This window comes from Alexandromys fortis, unplaced genomic scaffold (assembly GCF_014885135.2).
Source record: "Alexandromys fortis isolate MF-2015 unplaced genomic scaffold, M_Fortis_MF-2015_v1.1 scaffold_89, whole genome shotgun sequence".
In the NCBI taxonomy this organism is placed as follows: Eukaryota; Metazoa; Chordata; class Mammalia; order Rodentia; family Cricetidae; genus Alexandromys; species Alexandromys fortis.
The window spans coordinates 4,560,748-4,582,553 of NW_026067973.1; the positions used below are offsets into that span (position 1 = coordinate 4,560,748).

At 49.6% G+C, this 21,806-nt stretch overlaps 1 protein-coding gene and 1 long non-coding RNA gene across 3 annotated transcripts in view; one reads left to right on the forward strand and one right to left on the reverse strand.

The window, feature by feature from the left end:
- Positions 1 to 21,806, reverse strand: part of Zbtb16 (zinc finger and BTB domain containing 16) — a 181,529-nt gene that overhangs the window by 69,135 nt on the left and 90,588 nt on the right. For both annotated transcript variants that reach the window (XM_050156210.1, XM_050156212.1), the window contains exon 3: positions 21,227 to 21,324. In XM_050156210.1, the coding sequence (XP_050012167.1) occupies positions 21,227 to 21,324 (98 nt within the window). The remainder of the gene's footprint in view (positions 1 to 21,226; positions 21,325 to 21,806) is intronic.
- Positions 624 to 7,562, forward strand: LOC126509975 (uncharacterized). Its single transcript, XR_007594290.1, has 3 exons — positions 624 to 818; positions 4,433 to 4,509; positions 5,255 to 7,562. It is a non-coding gene; the product is annotated as an uncharacterized lncRNA (long non-coding RNA).

Here is a 21,806-nt window from a genome sequence, read left to right on the forward strand (position 1 = left end):
GGACAACATAGCTGAGTCCCAGTGGAAGCCATGACGCTCCCCACAGTGGCCTTCTTCTCTGGCCTAGTACAGAATCTCCTTCCTTGTCTTCTTAGGCAGAAATGGGACTGGGAGTATGAGTGGAGGGTCCTAGGCATATAGTAATTAATAAAAGATACTACACACAATCAGATGCAGAAGGATGTCTCTCTAGGGAAGCAAGGCAGAAGCCAAAAGAAAGAAAAAAAATTTCAAAGATCCCTCCCTCTTTAAAGCCTCCCCAACCTCCAAGCTAATAATAATAAAAATAAAAGAGAAACGGCTGCGGGGGGAGGGGAGGGAGCGGGGGGGGGGGCGGCGGCGGCGGGGGGGGGGGGGACGCCTAGTGCCTTGCCAGCATCTGATGTTGAGTGGTGTGTCCTTTTTTTTTTAAAATTCCTCGCAATTTTAAAATAAACATCTTGAATGTTCTGATGAGATATGCATGCCTGCTTACATAAGGAAGTACAGAGTGTACCAAAACAGCAGACCCAAAAAAAGCATAAGCTGTCAGAACAATGAGTACAGACTTGGGCATTTTACAACAGGCCACGGTGTACAGTTTTATTTACAGTGCCTCTTATCAGACGGAGAACAGCACACTGGCTGCCAGTTCCAAAGGCCAGCACTGTGTGTTCCTTCCCTCAAGGAGCTGTGTACTCCCGGAGAGAGCTGCCTGCAGCCTCGGGCCCTCTCTGGCTCTCCCTACCTCTCGTTTTCTCCTTTATCAACACAAATGAAAATAAAAACTGGGAAGGCTCAGTTTCTCTAAGGGACACCGGACAGGAAAAGGAGAACAGGTAGGCAGATGCCACCAAATGGAAGCCCAGCAGTCCCAGGGGTGGCCCCAGGAAGTAGCTCTAAGGTGTCACAGCTCTGACTGCACTGGCCTCCCTCAGGGGAGAACAGGGGGCAGAGAGGCCAGGGATGTAATATCCCAAGTCAAAGACAGGGTGCCAAAAGCCAGAGATGTATGGGCATGGGGGTTGTCTTGTGAGGTGAGGGTGGCCATGTGTAGGCTCAGCTGTTGACTTGGGAAAAGGACAGTACCTTGTGTATGGCTCAGGGTCCACGCCACACAAGATGAGACCTTGGGATGGGCTGGGGCAAGAGTAAGGCGTTGCTAGATTTGGGAGAACAACACCCAACTTAGGCACTGCAGTAGCTGGAAGAACAGCATGGTGCCCAGTGCCCTCAGGTTGTGCAGGAATCCTACAGTTTCTGGTGCAGGACCCATAGGAAAAATAATACTTTGTTCCGAATTCTTCCCACTTGAACCAGAAAGGCCTTGAAAGAGGTCCTGCCAATAGTTCTTAGCACTATAGTCCGCCCAATGGTGCACACTTTGAATCTAGCACTTTGGAAGTAGAGACAAGAGAATCAGGAGTTCAAGGCTAACTTTAGCTATCTGAGACCCTGTATGAGGCTTAGAAATATAGCCCCCACCACATGCGCAGTGGAAAGCTGAATAGTAATGCCTTCTAGGATCAAAGAAGCCTAGGTTCGAATCTCAATTCTACCATTCCTAGCCATCATCCTGAATGAGGGAGCTGTTTCCCACGTGATTGAGCGATGGTTAATTTAAATTATGCATTTGAAGCCTTTGTCCCCACACATGCATACAGTAACTATATGATAAATGTTAGATGTCATCAACATCAATACAGCTTCCGTTAGATTCCCCAGAGTTAATATATGATATGCATGAAACAAACAGGTGCATGGAAGGGGAATAATAAAATATTTAGGATACATTTTTCACCCCCAGAAAAGTGAAAAGAAAAAAAAAGGAGAAAAGTCATCCACTCTGATAACTCTTTATTCAGCGGAAGTTAAGGAAAGACAGGTGCCTCTAAGCAGTGTGCCTCTCAGGGGATCCCGGTACAAAGCGACAGTTACAAGGACAGAGCAAGTCTGGAGGTCAGTGGCAAGACGTCTCTCAGGTCCATTCCCATCATCATTCACGGGCCATTTTTAACAGCATCATTATCTTCCAATAGTCACCCAGAAGGAACACAAATCCATTGATGCTGAATTATTTCAAGGAAAATCCAAGTCTAATGGCAAATCGATTACAGTTAAACATACACACCACCACCACCACCACCACCTCCGCACCATCAACATCTTCAAATCTACAAGTGTTGATTTGGAGGGTCTTACTTGACTACAGGCTCTGGTCCCCTTCTCCCTAGCAACTTCTGTGACTGGGCAATCAAAGCACCACAGTGAACAGTACAAGAGCTCACAACTGCCTCCTACTGTTAGGGCTGTGAAGGAAGTGACGTCCTTCAACCCACGTTACACTGATGGCTACCAAGGCTAATGATCGAGCCCGAGGAAGTCCTACAGTGCTGTGGTACTGGGTTCCTCTTATAGTTAGTGATACAGAATGAACTCTAAAGCCTCACAGCGGATGGAAGCAGATGCAGAGATCCACAACCAGGCACCAGGCTGAGCTCCAGGAATCCAATCAAAGAGAGGGAGGAGGGAATATATGAGCAAGGGAGGTCATGATCATGATGGAGGAATCTACAGAGACAGCTGAACCAAGCTCGTAGAAACTCAGGAACTCTAGACCAACAGCTGTGGAGCCTCCATGGGACTAAACTAGGCCCTCCATATATGGGAGACAGTGGTGAAGCTTGTTCTACCTATGAGGCCCCTGGCATCTATCCCTGGAGAATGAGCTAGCTTACTGGCGCCCATTCCCTATGGTGGGATGCCATGCTCAGTCATAATGCGGGGTAGGGGGGCTTGGCCGTACCCCAACTTAATGTGTCAGATTTTGTTGACTCCCCATGGGAGCCCTTACCCATTGGGAGGAGTGGATGGAGTTTGGGCTGGGGAAAGGTACGGGGGCAGGGGCGTGAAGGGGCAGGAGGAGGGCTGGGGGTGAACTGTGAATGGAATGTAAAATGAAATCAAAAAATAAAAATTAAAGGGCACTGTCCACCTCCACACAATAGTTTAAATAAGAAACTGTATGAAGAACCTGGTGCACAGAAAGTGCCCAAGTCACCATTAGCAGGGTGGTTACAGACTGACTTCATGTCCTACAGCTGATGAAGAGCAGCCCCCCAGGTTGGTGCCTCCTCTTGAATCCCCAGCTCCTGAGAGAAAAGCCCACTGTAAACAGTGTATGGCCTGGGTACATGAGATACTCACTATCTCAAGTTCTTGGGATATATACCCCATTGCTTGGAAAGGAAGGCAGGGCCACACTTATACAGAGTATTGTAAAATTCCCAGCTCAAGAACAACTAAGATGTCCCCAACAGCAACAAAGGAAGGACATTCAGGGTCTTTGATTGTCACTACCTGAGCTGTGGGACCATGGGTGAGCCTTGCCTATCCCTCTGAAAATGACAGGTTTCAAGGTTTAAGAGAGAGCGAGAAAAAAAAAACTGAATGGAGCAGGGTAGGCAGAGAAGCAGCTGGAAGGTCATGGCAAAGAAAGCCTCCGTGGTTACAAAAGGGAACGTTAACGCTCACCGCCTTGGCACTGGGAAGGCTGGCTCTGGCTGCCTCCAGCAAGGGCCGGGGGCCTCCTTTCAGCAGAGAAATCTCTCTGGTGGAAACACCCTGTTCTATCGGATGGCCCAATGGAGCAGAGTCCGGTTCTGGAGCAATCATTAGCCAGGATCCACCATCACCAAAAAGGCCACACTAGAGGCTGAGCCCTAAGCCCCAGGGACACTGGACTACTGGGTGTTCAGAGTGGTTTGGTCTATGGGAGTTGGCATTGCCATCTTGGCTAGGTTCTTTTTTAAAGCCAGGAAACTAATAATGGGAATTTCAGCCATTTTATGGGATACAAGAACTCAAACTCTGGACATCTTCTTTGCTGACCTCCTTGTGGGATGTTCAGGATAGTAAGAGGGATTCCTCTTTGCATCAAGCAACCTTAAAGTTCTGTGTGTTACCTGAGCCTTGGAGCTCCTCTTATCTTTAGATTCTACACTCCTGACACATCTCCAGATGCCTTGGTCCCAGGCTGACATTCTAGATACATGCGAGCAAGCATACAAATACACCTGCACACATGGACTGCTGCCTCCAGGGTAAGCTTTTCAGGGCTTCTCGGACAGTAGAAAAAAGAAAACCAGCTTAGTATGGCTGTACATACCTTTGATCCCAGCACTTGGAAGGAGGGGCATTTGAAGGATCTCTGTGAGTTTGAGGCCAGCCTGGTCTACATAGTGAAACCCTGTTGGGGAGGGGGGGAGACAAACCAGAGCTACTGCAAAGACGCCATACTGGGATTGGGGTTGTGCCTACCCTATGAAACGTCAAGCTTGTGCCGGCCACTGCCATGGTCCCATCATTCCCTGACACTATTGAGTTTGGGCTTATCTTCTGAGAGTGGGAAGCCTCCCTCCACCAAGAGCATTCTGATTCTTCCTTCCTTCAGGCGGTTCCTGTTTTTCTCACCAAGGGGATTGCCCGGTCTTCTCAAAATGGGTAGATCTCTCTGGAATCGCTGTACAGGTAATTCTCTCCGCTCAATGCCATTTGCAACTTTGTGTGTGGTGTGTGTGTGTGTGTGTGTATGCATGAGAATGTGTTTTCCTTGCGTAATACTCCTATTTCAGCACATGGCAAGACACAGGCTTCTGGAAGACGTCAAAGGCTGTAACAAGTGTGACCAGTATAGCCCATAGAGAGAAGCCATTTGCCAAGGCTCAGCAGGCCAATTCTACATTACTCCCTCGAGTGTGAGCTGTACCAGGCCCCAAAGATGGGGCTTCTCATCTAGAAATGACACCAGGGAGCAATACCCAGCTCTCCCAGATGTCAAGGCCAGGCTGTCTCCTCCGATATTCTCCTTTTGGCATCTATGGAAGCCAAAGGTCCTGTCACAAGAAACAACAGTATTCACTCAAAAGAGAGAAATGGACTCTCACGTTAGCACTCTGAAATGCCTAAAACAGACACGGTTTTCTGGACTGACCTTCAGTTACCAAAAGCCCTTCTGTTCCACTCCCCCTGGGCATCCTCCTGGTACAGTAAGGCTTTGCAGAAAGCAGCCTCCTCCTTGGCTCCCCCCTCCTCTGCAGATCCCTCTGAAAACATTCCCATTACTCCTTGCCCTAGATGAACCCCTTTACCTAGAACAGCAGAAGATTCCCACAGGATAAGGGCTAAAGAACCTAGGACTCCATCCTAAAATCTGGACTTGCTAATCATTGAAAACGAGTATCTTCATTCTCTCTCCCCACCCCTCTCTTCGGAGGATTCTTCAGATATACAGAGAAGGAACCCAGGCACCTGCTCCTGTGTCACCGCTTTGGATGGCAACTAAGAAGTCCCTCCACTTCTAGTCCCGCCACCCGGCCTCGGACCCCATGCCCAAGGGCCTGCCGTGATCCCGCTCCCTTCCTGTGACCCTCTCAGTGGCACCTCGAGGCTGCCAGCCTCTCCAGGCCTGCTGTGGCTTTCAGAAAACAGAGCGGGCCTATTTTTAGCCCTTCTCAGCCTAATAATACTCCCCGGCACCCATTCAGTTTAATCGCTTTATTGAGGACAAGAAGCGAGCTCTCTAGCCCGGGTGCTTCTGATGTTCGGAAGTAGTAAAATGTTCAAACTGGTTAAAAAACGACACTCATTGGCTTGCCTTTGGTGTTTCTGAAACCCTAATTGTGGTTCCAGCCACGGATCTAAGGAACCTTGTAGGTTGCAGAGTCTGGCTCCCTGACCCCCTGCACCATAATTGAGGTGTTACATTACAATCCCAGCACTGCCGGCTTCAGGCTCAAAATTCAGAAGGCTCAAGGCACCACACTTCTCAAAACAAAAATATGGCCTGTCACAATTAATGCCCATCTCCCCAACTGGGGGAAAAACATGACTGGCTGTTTCTGGTTCACTCTCTACAGAAGGTCCAGGGGGTGCAGGGGACGATGTCCAGGATGAAGCCCATCGTGTTATTAAAGTGCCCCTGACAAATAAAATGACATCGAATTGCTGCCTGAAAACAGAACGGTTTGTTTGGTGTAATTAGAGGACCTGCGAATTTGGTGTGCGCAGAAAATAGACTGTTGGCAGCACTTCCGCACGCACCTCCGAGACTGTGACTTCCAGAGCGTGAGGGTCATCATTTGCAAGCAGGCAAGTGGTACCACGTGAACTCCACGCCACAGAAGTGGTAGCCCGCGACGCTCAGACAAGCAGTCAGCGTGGCGTTATCCATAAAATGGACACAGTAAAACCGACTCAAAAGAGGTCTTACGCAAGTCTGAAGAACGCCCTCCCCTCTTTCCTTCTTTATTTGTTGTTGCTATTGTTGTTGTTAAGACTACAGTCTCGTTGCTAGGTAGTCCTGGCAAACCTGATACTCATTATGCCATCTAGGCTGTCCTCAAACTCTTGGTAATCCTCCTGTCTCAACGCTGAAGTGCTGGGATTATAAGCATATGCCACCTTGCCTGGACCCAACCCCCGCTTCTTTTCCTTCTTTCGCAAGGCACCTGAAGCACCTTCGTAAGACTCCTGCATTCTGAAAAGCAGAGGGAGAAATGCCTCATTAACTTCCCTAGCTAATTTTACAATTTAACCAAACACCAGATTTCTGCCTCCATTCAGCGCTGATGGTGACAAACTTGCAATTGCGGAGACGGTGGGAACGATTGCGTCCAGGCTGGAAACTGAAGGCAAGGGCTAGAAAACAACACCAGGAGATGGTTCACTCAGAAACTAAAATAAAACCCAGCTCTAAAGGGGGCCCCTGGAGCAGAATTCAAGGCTGGGCAGGGCTGAGAAGTGAAGGAAGAAAAGCCAGGTCAGCCATGTGGTGTCAGGAAGATGGAGCGCCTAAGTGACAATGACTCTTCCTGTCACCTTGCAGGGCAGGGGCTATATTGGGAAAGTCAAGTTACATGCTGTCCTCCTAGGGGCATGATTCAATGCTGATGGGTAGCAGGCCAAAGGCCAGCCAGGGCCACAGAGGACACGATTAACTTGGCCATGCCCTGGGGCTCCTTCCAAAACACACTCAAGGTCCAGTTGGCTACTGAGCCCAAGCCCTGAGGGAAACACCGCCCCCCATACGTCCTGATTATGATTTGGGCAGAGGTGGGGTTCAGTGGGGAAAGACACTGCGGTAGAGAATGTGTCACCATCAATAAGCCTACAGCTGAGAGTCCTCCAGGCATTGTTAAATGCCTAATTGGTCCTCGTCTTTTAGACTCACACCTTGCCCATCCACACTGGACAGATCTCCAGACAGACAGACAGACAGACAGACAGACAGACAGACAGACCGAGACGCTGAGTCTTCCTTAGCACCTGGGTCAGGCGCTGCTCTCCGTGCCTGTGGAAGACACCGCCCTGGGACTGTCCTTGTTCCTCCTGGGGCAACCCTGAAGCTTCCACCTGCTTCTCTGTATCCTCATTTCCACAACGTGTGATTCCAGACCCCAACGCTCAATCAAGACCAGACTAGCTCACAGCAGGGCTCTACCAGACACACTGAGCAGTCTCCATGGGAAAGACTTAGGCTGGGGAGGCAGTAATAACCCAGGACAACAGCTTGTCCCCCAAAGTCTCACCTCCAGGCTTTTGTCTGTCCTGGGCTCATTTGAGGAAAGCAAGCGAGGAAGACTCGGAGCGAATCAGAAGTTTCAGAGCATTCTCCTTTTACCTGGAGTTACCTTGTTACTGAAACGACGGTGGCCTTGCATAATTACGCCAGCAGAACTCAGTGCCAATGAGCTCTAGGTGCTCAATTAGCTTCTAATAGCCAGCCAGAGAGCTGTGAGGTTTAATCCGCCTACCCCAGAAGGCTTTTTATCCCAACTACCTAATGAAAAGTTTAGAACTTGGGATTTTTTTTCCTTTTTCTCTGGCAAGTGAAAGAATTCTGTTCCAAATGGACTTGGCTGGGGGAAAAGAGAAAGGAGTGTGCCAACCAGTGGGGGCCAGGAGAAGGGGGCTGAGCCTAGAAGAGGCATGTATGCCACACTGAATTCCAGACACAGCCATGTTCCTACAGCAGCCCTTGGCCCTGCCCTCAAGCCGAGGGATCCAGTCCACTCTTACCGAAGTACACACAGGGGCAGTTTGCCTTGTGATCTAAGGAGAGGGGCTGGGGTTTCGGGTGATGTTCATCTGGGATAAACCCTCAAAGCTGAGGTCCTCAGGGTGGCCCCGTTAGATTCAGTTCCCCCAAAGGCAATGCTCTAAACACGGCTTTCACGGGATGAGTCTTGTAGCACCCTCTCCCTTATTTCCCCATTGTCCTCTCTCGGTTTGCTTGAGGTTGCCCATAGGTTCTTGCACGCTGGAGAAGCACGCTTACCACTGAGCTACAGTTCTAACCCTCAGTCTTCCGATGGATCCCAAACTGGCCTGTAATTCTCAATCCTCCTGCTCCAGCCTCCCAAGTGCTGGGATGCCAGGCACCACCCACCCATACCATGCCTGACAGAAGTTTTCATTTTCCTTGGAGTGCTTCTCAACCTGCCAATCAAGAGGACCACAATACCCTCGGGTACCTGAGAATCCTCAGATGCAAGACACCAGGTCCTAAGCCTTTGATGGTCACTATGGACACCAGAGACAGAACCTGGTTTGTTCCAGCTCACAGACATTCTTTCTTCCTCTCACCTAGAAAAGACATGCCACTCAGCCTGAGCTCCTCCTGGACACAACAGCCAGGGGACCCACCCCCATTTAAACAACACATACCGTCTTCTGGACTACTTTCCTCAACCCCCCACCTCACCCAAGGGATAGTTTCATGACTCTAAACTCCCATAGCATCCACTTGTTGCCCTTGTGGGGACAGTAAAAACCCTTCCCTTTCCAGGCTCATGTTATCCCTTCAGCTAACTCACTAGCAAGAGTCGTGTAAGGGTAGTAGTACCAACTCTTGTCTGCCCTGCCTGGGTGGCACACCCCTGACCCTCAGTTCAGCTGCTAACCGCTGAGTTCAAATACAATGATGCTCTCCTCCCTCTAAAACAGAGCCACATGTGGGTGGGATCCAGCATAGCCACTCACATCTCTCTGCTTCTCCACCTTCACAGTCCGGTTCACACTAGGTGAAAATTCCCCTCCCCACTCCCATCCCAGAAGGCTCTGCTGTTCGACAGTGGGCAAAACTAGTCTCATATCACAGATACAGCTCCATTGGACAAGGGCTGAAAGGCCAGGGGGACCACAACCTTACAAAAGGTCACACTACAAGATGCTGGACGCCTATGGGGCTAGAAACACCCCACACGCTTCCTCCTCTAAGAGTTACAGAACAAGCAAGCTCTCCCTTTTACTCCTGGGCCCAGTGTGCCTTCCCCAGGAGAAGATAGGAGACCACAGTTAGCTGTCTCTCTCTGTCCTTCTTTCTGTGTGGCATAGTGATGGAGAGGAATGAAAGGCATGGCACTGCCGAGCTCTCCCTGAAGGTGAAGCTGAATACTGACCCATGATCCTCTAGGGATGCTCCCAGGACCATCTTGCTGCAGCCCTCCAAAAGCAATGCAGAAGAGCGACAGCCATATATGTATCAGGCAATCACTGAACACACGCTACCCTTGTGGCCCAGCAGGAAAGGTTAATAAACCACTCCTGTTCCTAGTTTCTGGCCCAGTGCAAGGCTCTGGAGCAGCATCCAATATGGCGTTTCCCGTCTCCGAGCCTCAGAAGAGGAGGCCTTCCTAGCCTTCACTTTCTTAGCTCACCTCCCCAACCTGTAAGGCATTAGTAGCTAAACAAACAGTGAATCGGGAATTGGGAGACTCGGCCGTGTGGAACCAGGGTCAGGCACAGGGAAAGATCTAGGTAGGAACCCAGCTCTGCCACCCCTTGGCTTTCTGATCTCAAACAGGCTAAGCCGCGGATACTTGAAGGCTCCGTGTCCCCATCTATAAACAGCAGCAGCGTGTCAAAGCTGTCAGCATGCCAGCAATGCACTATGCCTGGAACACAGCAGGCACACAGCAGATAAATGCCTTTCTCCCCGTCCGCATGCATTATCAGGCACCCAAAGCCATTCATTTATTCAGCAGACATCTGCTGATTGCCTACTATGTGCTAGGCCACTGACAAGGTCCCTGCTTCCCTCTCCAGGTCCAGACTGCTGGTCCCAGGGCTTGAGGCAGCACAGGAGAGCCTCCAGTCCGTTTCCTGCCTTACCCCCACCCATCCACACAAAAGGCGGTAGAGGTCTAACCACCATTCAGGTTCCTGTGCTAGGTAGTATGGGGAACACAGGGATACATGAATCCTATGTTCCCAAGAGCCTAGGACCTAGTGCGTGAAAGGGGACAACTGAATAAAACAACAACAACAACAAAAAACCAAAACAACAAAGCTCCGTAACAAGGAGGATGACAGGTTCCATAAGAGGGGACAGGCGAGGAGATGGCTGAGAGCAATCAGATGCAGGAGGCCTCCTGTGCAGTCCAGCCAGGTGCACCCCAGGGCTGAGCAGGCGGCGTTGAAAAAGATGGGGAGGAAGGGAGCAGTCTCTGGTCCTGGCGCCGTTCCTAGCACGGGAAACAGGCAGGATTTTATTTAGAAATGCCTAGAGACAGGTCAGAGACTTCTCTGACAATCCTGAAAACTTCCTGGACAGAGCCAGTCCCATGAAAACCCCAGTTGATGGGCATGTGGGGCGGGTGAACCGCTGAACGACTGCTCCTGTAGTAGAACAGCCTTGCCGTGGAAAAGGGAGGGTCTCCTCCTGAGGAGGGAGGGGCCGGGCGAAAGAGGAGGGGGTTGGTGGAAATATGGCTGAGGGGGAGGGCAAACCAGCACAGGGAATTTATTCATTGGAGTTGTTTTACTACCTAATTAATTCAGTCATTTCCAAAACAATTTTATTTATGTTCTGTTTACCACATCAAAAGTGTATGTGGGTGTGGGGGCGAATCTTAAAATGCTAAAATAATACCCCGAGGCATCTATTTTAATCAGTTTTAAAAAAAATTAAAAGGGGTAAGGGGAGAGTTGAAAAGAAAAAGGAACTATCTCTGTTTTTTTCTATACAGTCTCTCCCAGTCATGAGAGAGAAAAAGGGAAAGAGAGAGAGAAACAGCCAAGCCCTCTCTGAGAGCCTTCCTGGCTGCTGAAAACCGAGCTTGTCAAAAAAAACAAATCCATAATGGCCCGAGGCTCCTCTCCAATCTATTTTCTGCTCAGCTGGTTTTAAATGAAGTTATTATGAGTCATTAAAACACCCGCAAGCCAGTGGAAGTCAGCCAATTACAATTTTAAATTTAGCCTGTTCTCTGCCCCATTCTCTTGTTTTCTTCCTTTGCCCACAGAATGCTGCTGCTGTTATTTTTTTCCCCTCCCTTCCTTTACCCAAAGTGGAAGAGACAGTTATGAAAATGCATACTATTGCACACCATGCAGAACCATTCATGGGAAACCCAAATTATTAAATTTTAAAAAAATGCAAACTTCAACCCCTGTTCCCCCACCCCCCACCAAAGTCAACCTGGAGTCTCGTCCTCAGCCCTTGGCCTTAGCCTTTGGGGATTCCTCCAAGGAACTCTGCTCTGTTGGCCTGAAAGGTCAGAGGTTATTTTGAAAATGAAAAGGTTCTTCGCTGGGGTCTCCTTGAGAAACCCTCCTCCTATCCATCCGTCAATGGGTTCCTATAGGAACCCAAGGTGGGGGGTGCCACCAACATTCAAAAATTCACAACCAACAACGAAGCCAAAGGTAAAGCTGGATTTGCAGCCAGGCACGAATGTCGGTGGCAGTCACTAGATATCATGAGCTCATTTTGTTTTTAAATCTTCAAGGTAATGGCCTGTGTGGGCCCAGTATAGCAGAGGAACAATTCTGAGTATTTCAAGTAAGTACTTCGTCTCAAACGCCTTTTTATTCATACTTGTGCATACAGACACATGTGCATACGTTGTCTGATGAAAATACTGCCCCTTATTTTGGTTATCTCTGCAGACCCTCCAACCAGGAGCCACATTCTTAACCAAACATCTGTCCAAGCCTACCCACCCTTAGCCTGGACCTCTACAGGCACCCCCCCCCCCCATCATCTCTAGGTTCCCAGACACACAGACACTTGGCACACACTCGGCAAGAGGTCCTTAGCCAGATTTAGATTTTGCCCCCAAAGAATGAAATCCACTAATCTAGTCAGAAAGATCACCAGGGACAGGAATGGGGCTGAACACCACCCCATCCCATGGTTAGTTCAGTTAGTAGCTACCATGACTGTCTACCGGCCTGAAGGCTCAGGGCATGGTAGAACTCAGGACCTCCCTACCAACCAGCCGTACTGGCTGAGAACGGAGCATGAAATCCTAAGAAGTGTATGGGCTCCTGTGACTAGAGATGGTTTACAAAAACAAAAACAAAAAACAAACAAACAAAAACAAACAAACAACAAAAAAAAAAACAAGAGGAAGACTTGGTCCAAGCCCTGAGGACTAGAAACCTGGTTTCATCAGGTACAGTTACCCCACGCCCTGTAGGTTCTTAGATACCACTATCTGCTACCAGCTGAGCTATTGCATGGGAGTCGAGGGTTCAATCAGCTGCTCCTCATGCTGGATCTACAGAGGTCTGCCTAGCAAAACAGACTGGTGTTGCAGCTTTTCTCTCTCTCTCTCTCTCCAGCACCCGTCCCTTTCCCAGTAGATCCTAAACTCTGAATATTCAGAATCCTGTCCTAAAGGAAGCACCCAAATTCATGATCCATGTAAGCTTCAGATCCCACCAACCCCAGATCTCCCCTAGTAGTACAAAGATTGTAATTTATGTATGTATTATTACTGCTGGTGGTGGCGGTAGGGGTGTGTTATGTGTGTGCGCGCGCGCGTGGGTACGTCAGAGGACAGCCCTGTGAAATAGGTCTTCTTCTACCTTTACACAGGTTCCAGGGACTAAGCTCAGGACACCAGGCTAGTGCGGCAGGCACCTTTACCCACTGAGCTACCTCACTTTAGTTACAGGATATCCGTTGATTCAAAAATACTGATCCAAGCTTTCTGTGTGCCAAGCATTTTTCCAGATCATAGGTATAGGAGAATGACTGGCAAGGATTGTCTGGAGGCTTCCATGCTCTGGTAGGTATTCAGTACACACCTGTGTGAGCATGGGGTGTGAGGAGCAGTGTCCAATAAAGGCTTTGCAAAACCTAACCCTGTTCTTTTATCTACCAAATCCACCTAAAAACAGTATGTAAAACTCTGGTCCCCACTCTGGTCCCCTGAAGGTAAGAAACCAGCACGTGTAAGGTCCAAGTGCTTCGACCTTTCTCTAGTCACGTCCTCACTAGGCCTCTGGGCCAGAGTGATCTAAGTTCCCATTCTGACGGCTGCCCGACCTCTAAGCTAAGGAACGCTGAGGGTGGTGACAAAAGAGACGGACAGACCAACAGACAGATGAGAGAAGACAGGCTAAGGAAGACAGCGACAAAGACAGATGAAGAGACAGGAAAGAAGACAGAAAACACACAGCAGTGTCAAGCGATGGCTGCCGCTGACACAGACATGGGGACGCTGACAAAGAGATGAAGTGAGCCTGGAGGAGACTGGGGGGAAGTGGAAGCACAGGAGGGAAGAGCTGCAGAATAAACACCTGCCCCTGCAGAGGGAGTGCTGAGAGGAAGAGCAGCAGCGTGATGGACAGGGCAGGACACCATCTGCAGGTGCAGGCTTGGACGCCACACCACACAGGCCCCACTTGGCTCGAGGACTCGGGAACAGGGGCTAGAGGGAAAGACAGCCATGGGAGCCCACCCAGGAACACATTTCTGTCAAGAGGCGGATCTAGGAAGTCCAGTGAAGGTGTAAAGACTCTGAGAATAACAAAACGCCATTGCTTTCGGGTCCTGCCCTGCAGTCCCATCCTACTCCTCGTCAGCCAAAAATCAGGGGCTTGGAAAGATGTCCAAAACCCAGGCAGGATGGAAGGAGCGAAGGAGAGAAGACTCCAGCGAGCAGCAGACAGACAGATGTCTTGTCCTCTCCTCCAGGGCACCATTCATTCCTAAGAGGAACGTCACTAGCTAGCTGAGCAAACTCATGCTGCGGTGGGAAAGGAGGTGTACCACCCTATTTGGGGATGGAAAGATCACCGAGAGAGAGCGAGAGTGAGAGACAGAAAGAGGGAGAGAGGAAAGGGATATTACATAATCCCCACTTTCTTTCTTCCACCCTTAAAGTCATGTTCTATCTGACAGGCTCCTCTCCGAGCGGGGAAAAATGACAAATCCAATCCAAAATTCAACAGCCTGCGTTCTGTTCGGAGAGCACACAGTGTACTGTACAGCCCATAAAACTCCAAACAGCCTCCAGACACTGCCGCAATCGTCCTCCATCAAAACACTTTGTCTTGCATACAAAAATAAGATACAGCGCTGAACGGAATACAAAATCAGCCCATTACAGTACAGAGAGACTGCTACTTAGCAACGAGGGGGCTCTAAAGCCTCAGTGCTCTACAGGAAGCAAAATCTGTCGAGCCTGTTGGGCAAATGATAAACATTAGCAGTATTAAAAAACACAAAAGCCATGTAAATGGATAGACATAATGTAGAAACGAATTTATAGAATAAATTGGGAAAGGGGGGCTGGTGGGGTGTGGGGAGAAGCTGGGTGGGATCCAGAAGGATAGACAGAATGAGTTCCCCAGTCCTGCTACAGTACCATATATGTGTGTACTAGGGGGCTGTGAACCCCATCTTCACACAGGTTATGGGTGAAGGGCTGGAAGAGAAGCGGTGGATACTGCAGTTTAATACAAAGACCTGCAAAGAATTTCCCCAACTTTCTCAGTCCAGTTAGCCTTAGGTGAAGCCTTGCAGGCTTTGGGACCTCAAAGTATACACATGCTCAGTGATATTAAGGTGGACCGATGTGGGGGACTCATCTTCCTAGGACTAGCATGGCGCCCTAGCATATGACACTCAGTGTAAACAACCCCCCCCCCGGGGGGGTGAAAACCCACCCACCCAAACAACTAAAACAAAACCAGCTTGTGTGGGCTGGAAAAATCAGTGTATTTCATCAGGTGAAGGGGAAGAACACTCTGGCTAGGAGTCAGCGGCAGGGTTTTGGATCCCAGCCAAAACAGGAGCTAAAAAGCAAAACCATATTCTCCCGCTCTCAGCTGAGGCTCTTGAGGCAGAAACGGAGAAGGGGCGGGAGAGGGGAGGGGGCTACGGGGGAGGGGGGAGAGTGGAAGGGGGCAGGAAAGAAATGTATTTTTCATCAGCCCCTGTATAATTTATAAACAGCATTAAACAGTTTTTGTTTTCTTTCTCCTCTCTCCCGTGTAGGGGCTTGGACTGCAGTCAAGCCTGCATTAATTTCTGCTTTGGGTACAGTGTGTTCTTGGAGACGCATCTGCAAGCGATCATAAACTCTCTGGAATGCTGGCAGAACATCCAGACCTGCCGGCAGGCCAGTGACGACACCACTCTGGGAAAAAGTTCAGGAAGCCGGCCAAATTCAGAGGAGGGAGAGGAAGAGCGGAAAGGGTGTTCAAGAGAGAGACGGGAGGAAGTGCTTTTCCAGCTCTTTCCTCTGTGCCACCCCAGTGTGTGGACCTCGGAGCCCCACTGCCAACAGGAATGCTCAGTGGGTGGGCACCTCTCAAGATCTGGGTCTCCCAGTAAAGAGCACCCCCCACCCCGCACCAGAGGGGGTATTTCCAGGAGTCTCCAGTTTTACCCTGGTGGCAGAAAGGAAAGTTGGTGTCCTTTGGAGAGGAGACAGGGTAAAGGACTGGCTACAGACTCCCCTGTGCCTGGCCAACTCCAAGCCACGGTCCTGAGAAGCCATCTTTGAACTCTAAGGGAGCCTTTCTGAAGATCTCTTTGGGCACCCCTCACTTAGCAGTCACAGGGACTTGCTAGCTGCCCTGTTTTTCCTCCTCCTCTGTCTTTAAGAACCCTGAAGTCAAAAGCTAAGTGTTAGAAGGAGGGAGGGGGGAGGGAGAGAGGGAAGAAACCAGGTCAATTCAGTGATCTTTGCCAACTTGTATTTTTTTTTTCCCTTGATCACAGGAGCCAAAGAAAACCAATCTTGCTTCTGGTCCCAACTTCCCTGTCACTCCCACCTGCTCCATGGATAACTCAGGTCTCAGATATTGTACCAGGGCTACCCCATGCTCTTGTTGGAATTGTAAAACCCATCACCCTAGGCCTTCACTCTTCTGCCCTGGCTCAGTATGGACACAAGCCTAGTCACAGTGGTGGGTGCTCAATCAGCATGGCTGACATCTCCTAAGCACCAGTGCAAGCAGGGAAGGCGTGTGTGAGGCATTCCCACCCTGACAGCTTACCCTAGGGTAGGAAGCCTGGGATTCCACACTGCAGCCATGTCCAACATGGACTACCTGTCTTGACTATCGAGGGGGCCAACTGATAGCCAAAGCTCAACAGTCCCTTGAGGGAAAACACAACTGATAGCCAAAGCTCAACAGTCCCTTGAGGGAAAACAAGGTTGCTCCCTTCTCTGTATGTTAGTGGCTCTCCAGGGCTTGGGAGTTACAAATCATTTTGCCCCTGCATGCCTTCCACAGTCTTGCCTCATCCCCGTGCTAGGCCCTGCACGCCTTCCTCTGTCCCCACCACCTACACTCTACCCACATACTCCTCTCCAAGCAACACTGTTCTCCCCACAGTCAGGCCTCCCGTGATCCCTCCAGAGCACTGTTCTTGCTTCCATTTGGGGTCCACATCTTCTGAACCTCTCCTATACGTCCTTCTTGACACTCAGTACTATTCTTTCACCACTGGTTTATAACCGACCTGATGTCTCCTACTAGACCAAGTTCCTGGAGGGGAAGCGTGCGCTGACATCCATCACTGTCAAAGGCGCTCGACCTCACTCGTAATTAGTGCTTATTAAACACGCACTCGTTCCAAAAGTGAATGATACCCTCAGAATGGGACCTGACCATCTAGACACTCGGACCCCTCCCAGTAAACAGCCTTGTCCAAAATAGGGCAAGGAGTTGCAGTGTGCTTCTAAGCCTGCAGTATGTCATGCCAGGGTGTGGCAAGTTCAGAACCCACTGAGCCACAGCCTATGGTCTGTGGTCTGTCTAGCCCCACATCCCAACTGGAAATCATCTCTTTAGAAAAAGGAAAGGCAAAGAGTTGGGGACCCATAAATGCTTCCGGGCCTGATCTCCACGGGAACGAGGCAATAAACGAGACCTCAGGGTCATCTCTGGACATGGGTGATGGGCTGAAGGGTATTCCGCTCCCTGCCCCAACCCGACCCCAAATTTGGCAGAAACTTGAATAAAGTTATTGCTCTTCCCTCAATGAGCCACACCCCTAATCCTCAAGCCTTTCTGATCCCGAAAACCATCTCTAAAATCCAGAACTCGGCCAGATCACTCATTAGTTAACGAGTTATGTTGTTGGTGGTTAATTTAAACTTATTGTTATTATCAGGTATATCTCATAAACATTTGGGTAGTTAACGCATTCAAATCGGAATAGAAACTTCAATTAAACCAAACATTACTACCACCATTTAGGGTCTAAAAAAAAAAGGAAAACACAACACAACTAAAAAAGAGAAAGTAAGAAGGGGAGGGGAGAAATAGCAGGCTCTCAGAAGGGCCTCCTACAGGGCAAACTTCTAATTAAACAAATTGTCAATTTCAACACAATGAAAACTGATTTAAGAGTGTAAATTTAGTATTCCAGTCACTGCAAATAAGAGCTTGCCTTGTCGGTCTCCTACAGGCTGACTTCATCTGATAGGGAAGTGAAGGGGAGAGGACGGCTAAAGGAAAAGCGCAGAAGGGGTAAGGTGAGCGTGCCTGGAGTGCCTTCCTTACAGAAACAACATGGAATTCAGTGCACCCTCTCCTCCGGCATCGCACAAACCCTTGTTTTCACCCCACCCCTTCCAGATTAGAAAAAAAAATAATCGCGTATGATGACAAACTTGGCAGAGCACTCACTGTACATACTGTACCCACAAGCCTGGCTCCCAGCCAGCCCTGGCTCAGCGCCAGGACTACAATAACAAACACAGGCTGTGCTAGCCAAGAGGGGGTGGGGCGGCCAGCACCAGCAAGCAAGGGAGGAAGGGAGAGGCGTGCAGCTCGGTGGAGCAGAAGAGACAGCCGGGATAAGCCTGGCAAGGGCAACGCTGAGGGAGCAACCAGGACCCAGGCTGGAGTTCTTTTCTTCACAGCATGTTCTTTAAAAAAGAAAAAAAAGACAAAAACAGGTTCCCCAAGCCCTGGGCAACTACTGATCTTCCCAATTCCAATCCTTTACCCTCTAAAAAAAAATGTGTCTGCACTATAGATCCTTAGGCTGGCCTCACTGTCACCTCCCCTAACACAGAGTCTTCAAACCAGAGAAGCAAAAAATATGCGCTATCTATAGCATGTTCCAGGCCAGCCATTGTGTGTGTATCAAGATAGATAGATAGATAGATAGATAGATAGATAGATAGATAGATAGATAGATAGATAGAAAAATAGACAGACAGACAGACAGACAAAAACTTGTCTTTTGTTTTTTTAAGACAGGGTAGCATGTAGCCCAGGCTGGCCTTGAATTTGCTATGTAGCTGTAGCAGGCCTTGAGTTCCTGAGCCCCTTCCCTCTACTTCCCAGGTGCTGAGATTATAGGTATAGATCACCAAGCCCAGCATAAAACAAATCTCCTCTAGAGCAATAGGGTTCTCTTAGCTGGTGTAGGGGTTGCTACAAGTCTGGGAACCCCTCAGCCAAGCCCTAACCTGCAGCAAGCTCAGGTCTCTGCAGGGAGCAAAGGGAGAAGTGGTCTAGCCTCGCTGCCCTTTGGGGCTACGTGAATGTCAAGACACCCCTGTGCAGGACAAAAAGGGAAAGACTGGGAGTCTCAGACTCTGCAGGCTAGCTGTATGCGAGGGTGAATTCAAACAAAATGGTGACTCATCGCCAAGTCCTCCTTCACAAGGGCATTGGCAAGTGGATTTCAGAGGGGCCAGACATGTAATACAGCCAGGCTTCAGTGGCCAATACATCAGCACTGAATTGGGAAAGTAAGGAAGCACAGCCCACTTCTTGAAGCTTAGGAAGCATACAAATAAGTCTATGGGACCCTGACGTGGTACCTCTGATAGGACGAAAGTGACTCCCCCCAGGGACTCCCCCCAGGGACCCGCCCACCCACCGGCTTACAGTGAAGTGATGCAAAGCCACTATCTTGTCACAACTGGGGGCACCAAACCCACCTAACAATAAGAGCTCAGCAGCTCTCGGCATGCCTCAGCCACACCCACCAACTGCAGACATGACTTTTACAGCAGAGATGGTAGCCAAGTCACGCCTGTGCCCACTGCCTGGATGAGGGCCAGGAGGTTAAGTGTGTCCCCATTCCATCAAGCCCCTCAGCCATGAAAGGATTTCTGCTGTTGGCGAGACCAGCCAGGACCTTAGAGTCCTCTTGAGTGGTTCATCAGATGCCCAAGCTATATTCCTTCATTCAATAAGTAGTTGCTGATGGCAGGCAATGTTCTACACATAACACAGGCCCAATCCTGTGCCATACCACTTTGCTGTCTGGTAAGGAGAATGAAGAGGTTGTACCTACCAGGCGCCTGCCACACATGGGCATAGTGGGAAAGAGGCTGTGTGAGCCTACAAGGTCTCCGAGTTCAACATTCCTGCTTTATGGACAAGGGTGAGGAGACTCAGAAAGGCCAAGTCACCTCATCAGGAGGCAGGTGACCGAGTTTCTTAGGCTGCATCTTCCTGCCTTTCAAGATGGGGGGATAACGCAAGCCCAGAAATATAACACGGGGAAGATTGTGCTCAAGGACAGCATCAGATACAGAAACACGGGCACCAGAGGAAGGCATGATTACTTCTGACTACAAGTCAGGAGTGGTCAACGGTGGTCTCATTTTGAAAGGGGTCTGGAAAAACCTGGAAAGACGGGAGAAGTTCTCTGTTACGCAGACAGAAAGGGGTGAACAGAACAAAGCATCTGATAAGCAATGAGTAAGTAGAATCACGTGGGCTACGCAGCAAAGTTTCTGTGGGGTACTACAAAGCTGCCAATGAGAACTTACACCATCATCCACCCAACAAATTGGGGGAGGAATAGTACGCAGACAGCCCACCAGGCAGGCAGCATCTGGGGTGAGGTGATGAGGCATGCCCTGGGGTGACAGCTTCCAGATAAGGAAGAAGGAAAGAGGTCTAGGTAGGGACCATGATATCTGTGAATCGCCAGCTGCGAGCCAGGGAACTTTCTGTGGAGACATTTAGTATTATGTCACCTAATTCTCAAAACAGAAAAAAAAAATCACTTCTATGTGGGGGAAGCACGAGAGAGAGAGAGAGAGAGAGAGAGAGAGAGAGAGAGAGAGAGAGAGAGAGAGAGGATGAATTTGGCCAAAGTCACGTAGCTAGTGTCTTGTCACGGGAAGGGATGGATCACGTGTTAAAACTCTGGGAGGACATATTGCTGAGGCAATATGGCCAAAGCAGAGGCAGCTACTGGTAGGCACCCACATAAGGGGAGCAAGACCAAAGCAGACAGCCTTCTTTTCTCCCCGAAAATATGAGTGCAAGGTTTAAAGGCAAAGCTGCTAGGAAGAGGAGAACTGGCAGGGCAGTTCCAGCCTTTACAGTAACAGGCAGGCTGTGCCCTCAGCTCAAAGGTTGCAGCGTCAGATCTGCAGGCGCCTTCCCTGTACCCACCCCACCAGGCACGCAGGGTGTCAAGGGCTTCTCCCCTTTTCACACACCTCGTGGGGCAGAACAGTTTTGCCCAAACATGAACGAAATTACGAGCAGCCACATAGTCAACCGCACTAGAATTGGATAAAATTAACTTGCAAAAGACAGCACGCTATAAGTAGCTTTGAGTTCCAACCTTTCTATATCTATTTAATTAAAGGCTCTTGTATAATGTGAGCCCAATAGTCAGATTCATTAGACAGCAAGAACCTAATTCCACAACTGTTTCTGCTAATGAAACTGCAGTCTGCTTTGGAAGGTAGATCGCACAGGGCATGGGTACCAGTGATGGCCTGGGAACCCCAGGGGAGAGCACGAGGATGGGTTTCTTTGATTGGGCACATTCTCAGGGTGGCTTTTCTGTTCCGTGAAACTGGAAGGAAGATCCAAGGGACAAGGTGGACCGAAGCCCTGGCTGGCAGTGAAGACAATCAGACCATGGCCAGCTCCGAGCTGAGAGGGGTAATGGACAGGAGGTAGTTGTCTGTACCAACATGGGGCCAGGGAAGAAGGCCCTGCCTACCTGAATGAGCCAGTAAATGCATTCTCAGTCGCAAACTATCCAGGAACCGTTTTCCGCAGAGCTCACACCCGTACGTCTTCATCCCGCTGTGCAGTTTCCTGTAGAAGAGAGGAGAAGACAGGTCGCCGCTGCTCCAGCTGGACAGAAGGCAGCTCCCCACCACCACCACACACATCTGCAGGCTTGCACAGCCATTCCCAGCCGTGGGAACAGGAAGAGATCACAGTGAGGAGGAGAGAAGAGTCTCATCTCACCCTGATTGTGGGATAGTCTCCCTGTGCCCCCAGTGTCCATGGACTCTTGTAGCCATTCCTAATCTTGTTCCTAGAAGTGCAGGGTACTTCTTATCACTTTAAACACAGGTACTCCGACTCAGAAATCAGATGTGAGTTCAGAGGGCTAACCGTCAATCATGGATGGAGCCCTCCTAGCCTTTGTTACCTCAAGGCAGCACTAACTCAACCCCTCCCCCCACAAAGACACAGAGACACACAGACACTAAATTGGGCCTGATTCAAGCAAGCTCTTGCCACCTGCTAGACTCAGAAGGCTGCAACAGTGTCTTATTTTTCTTCCCATT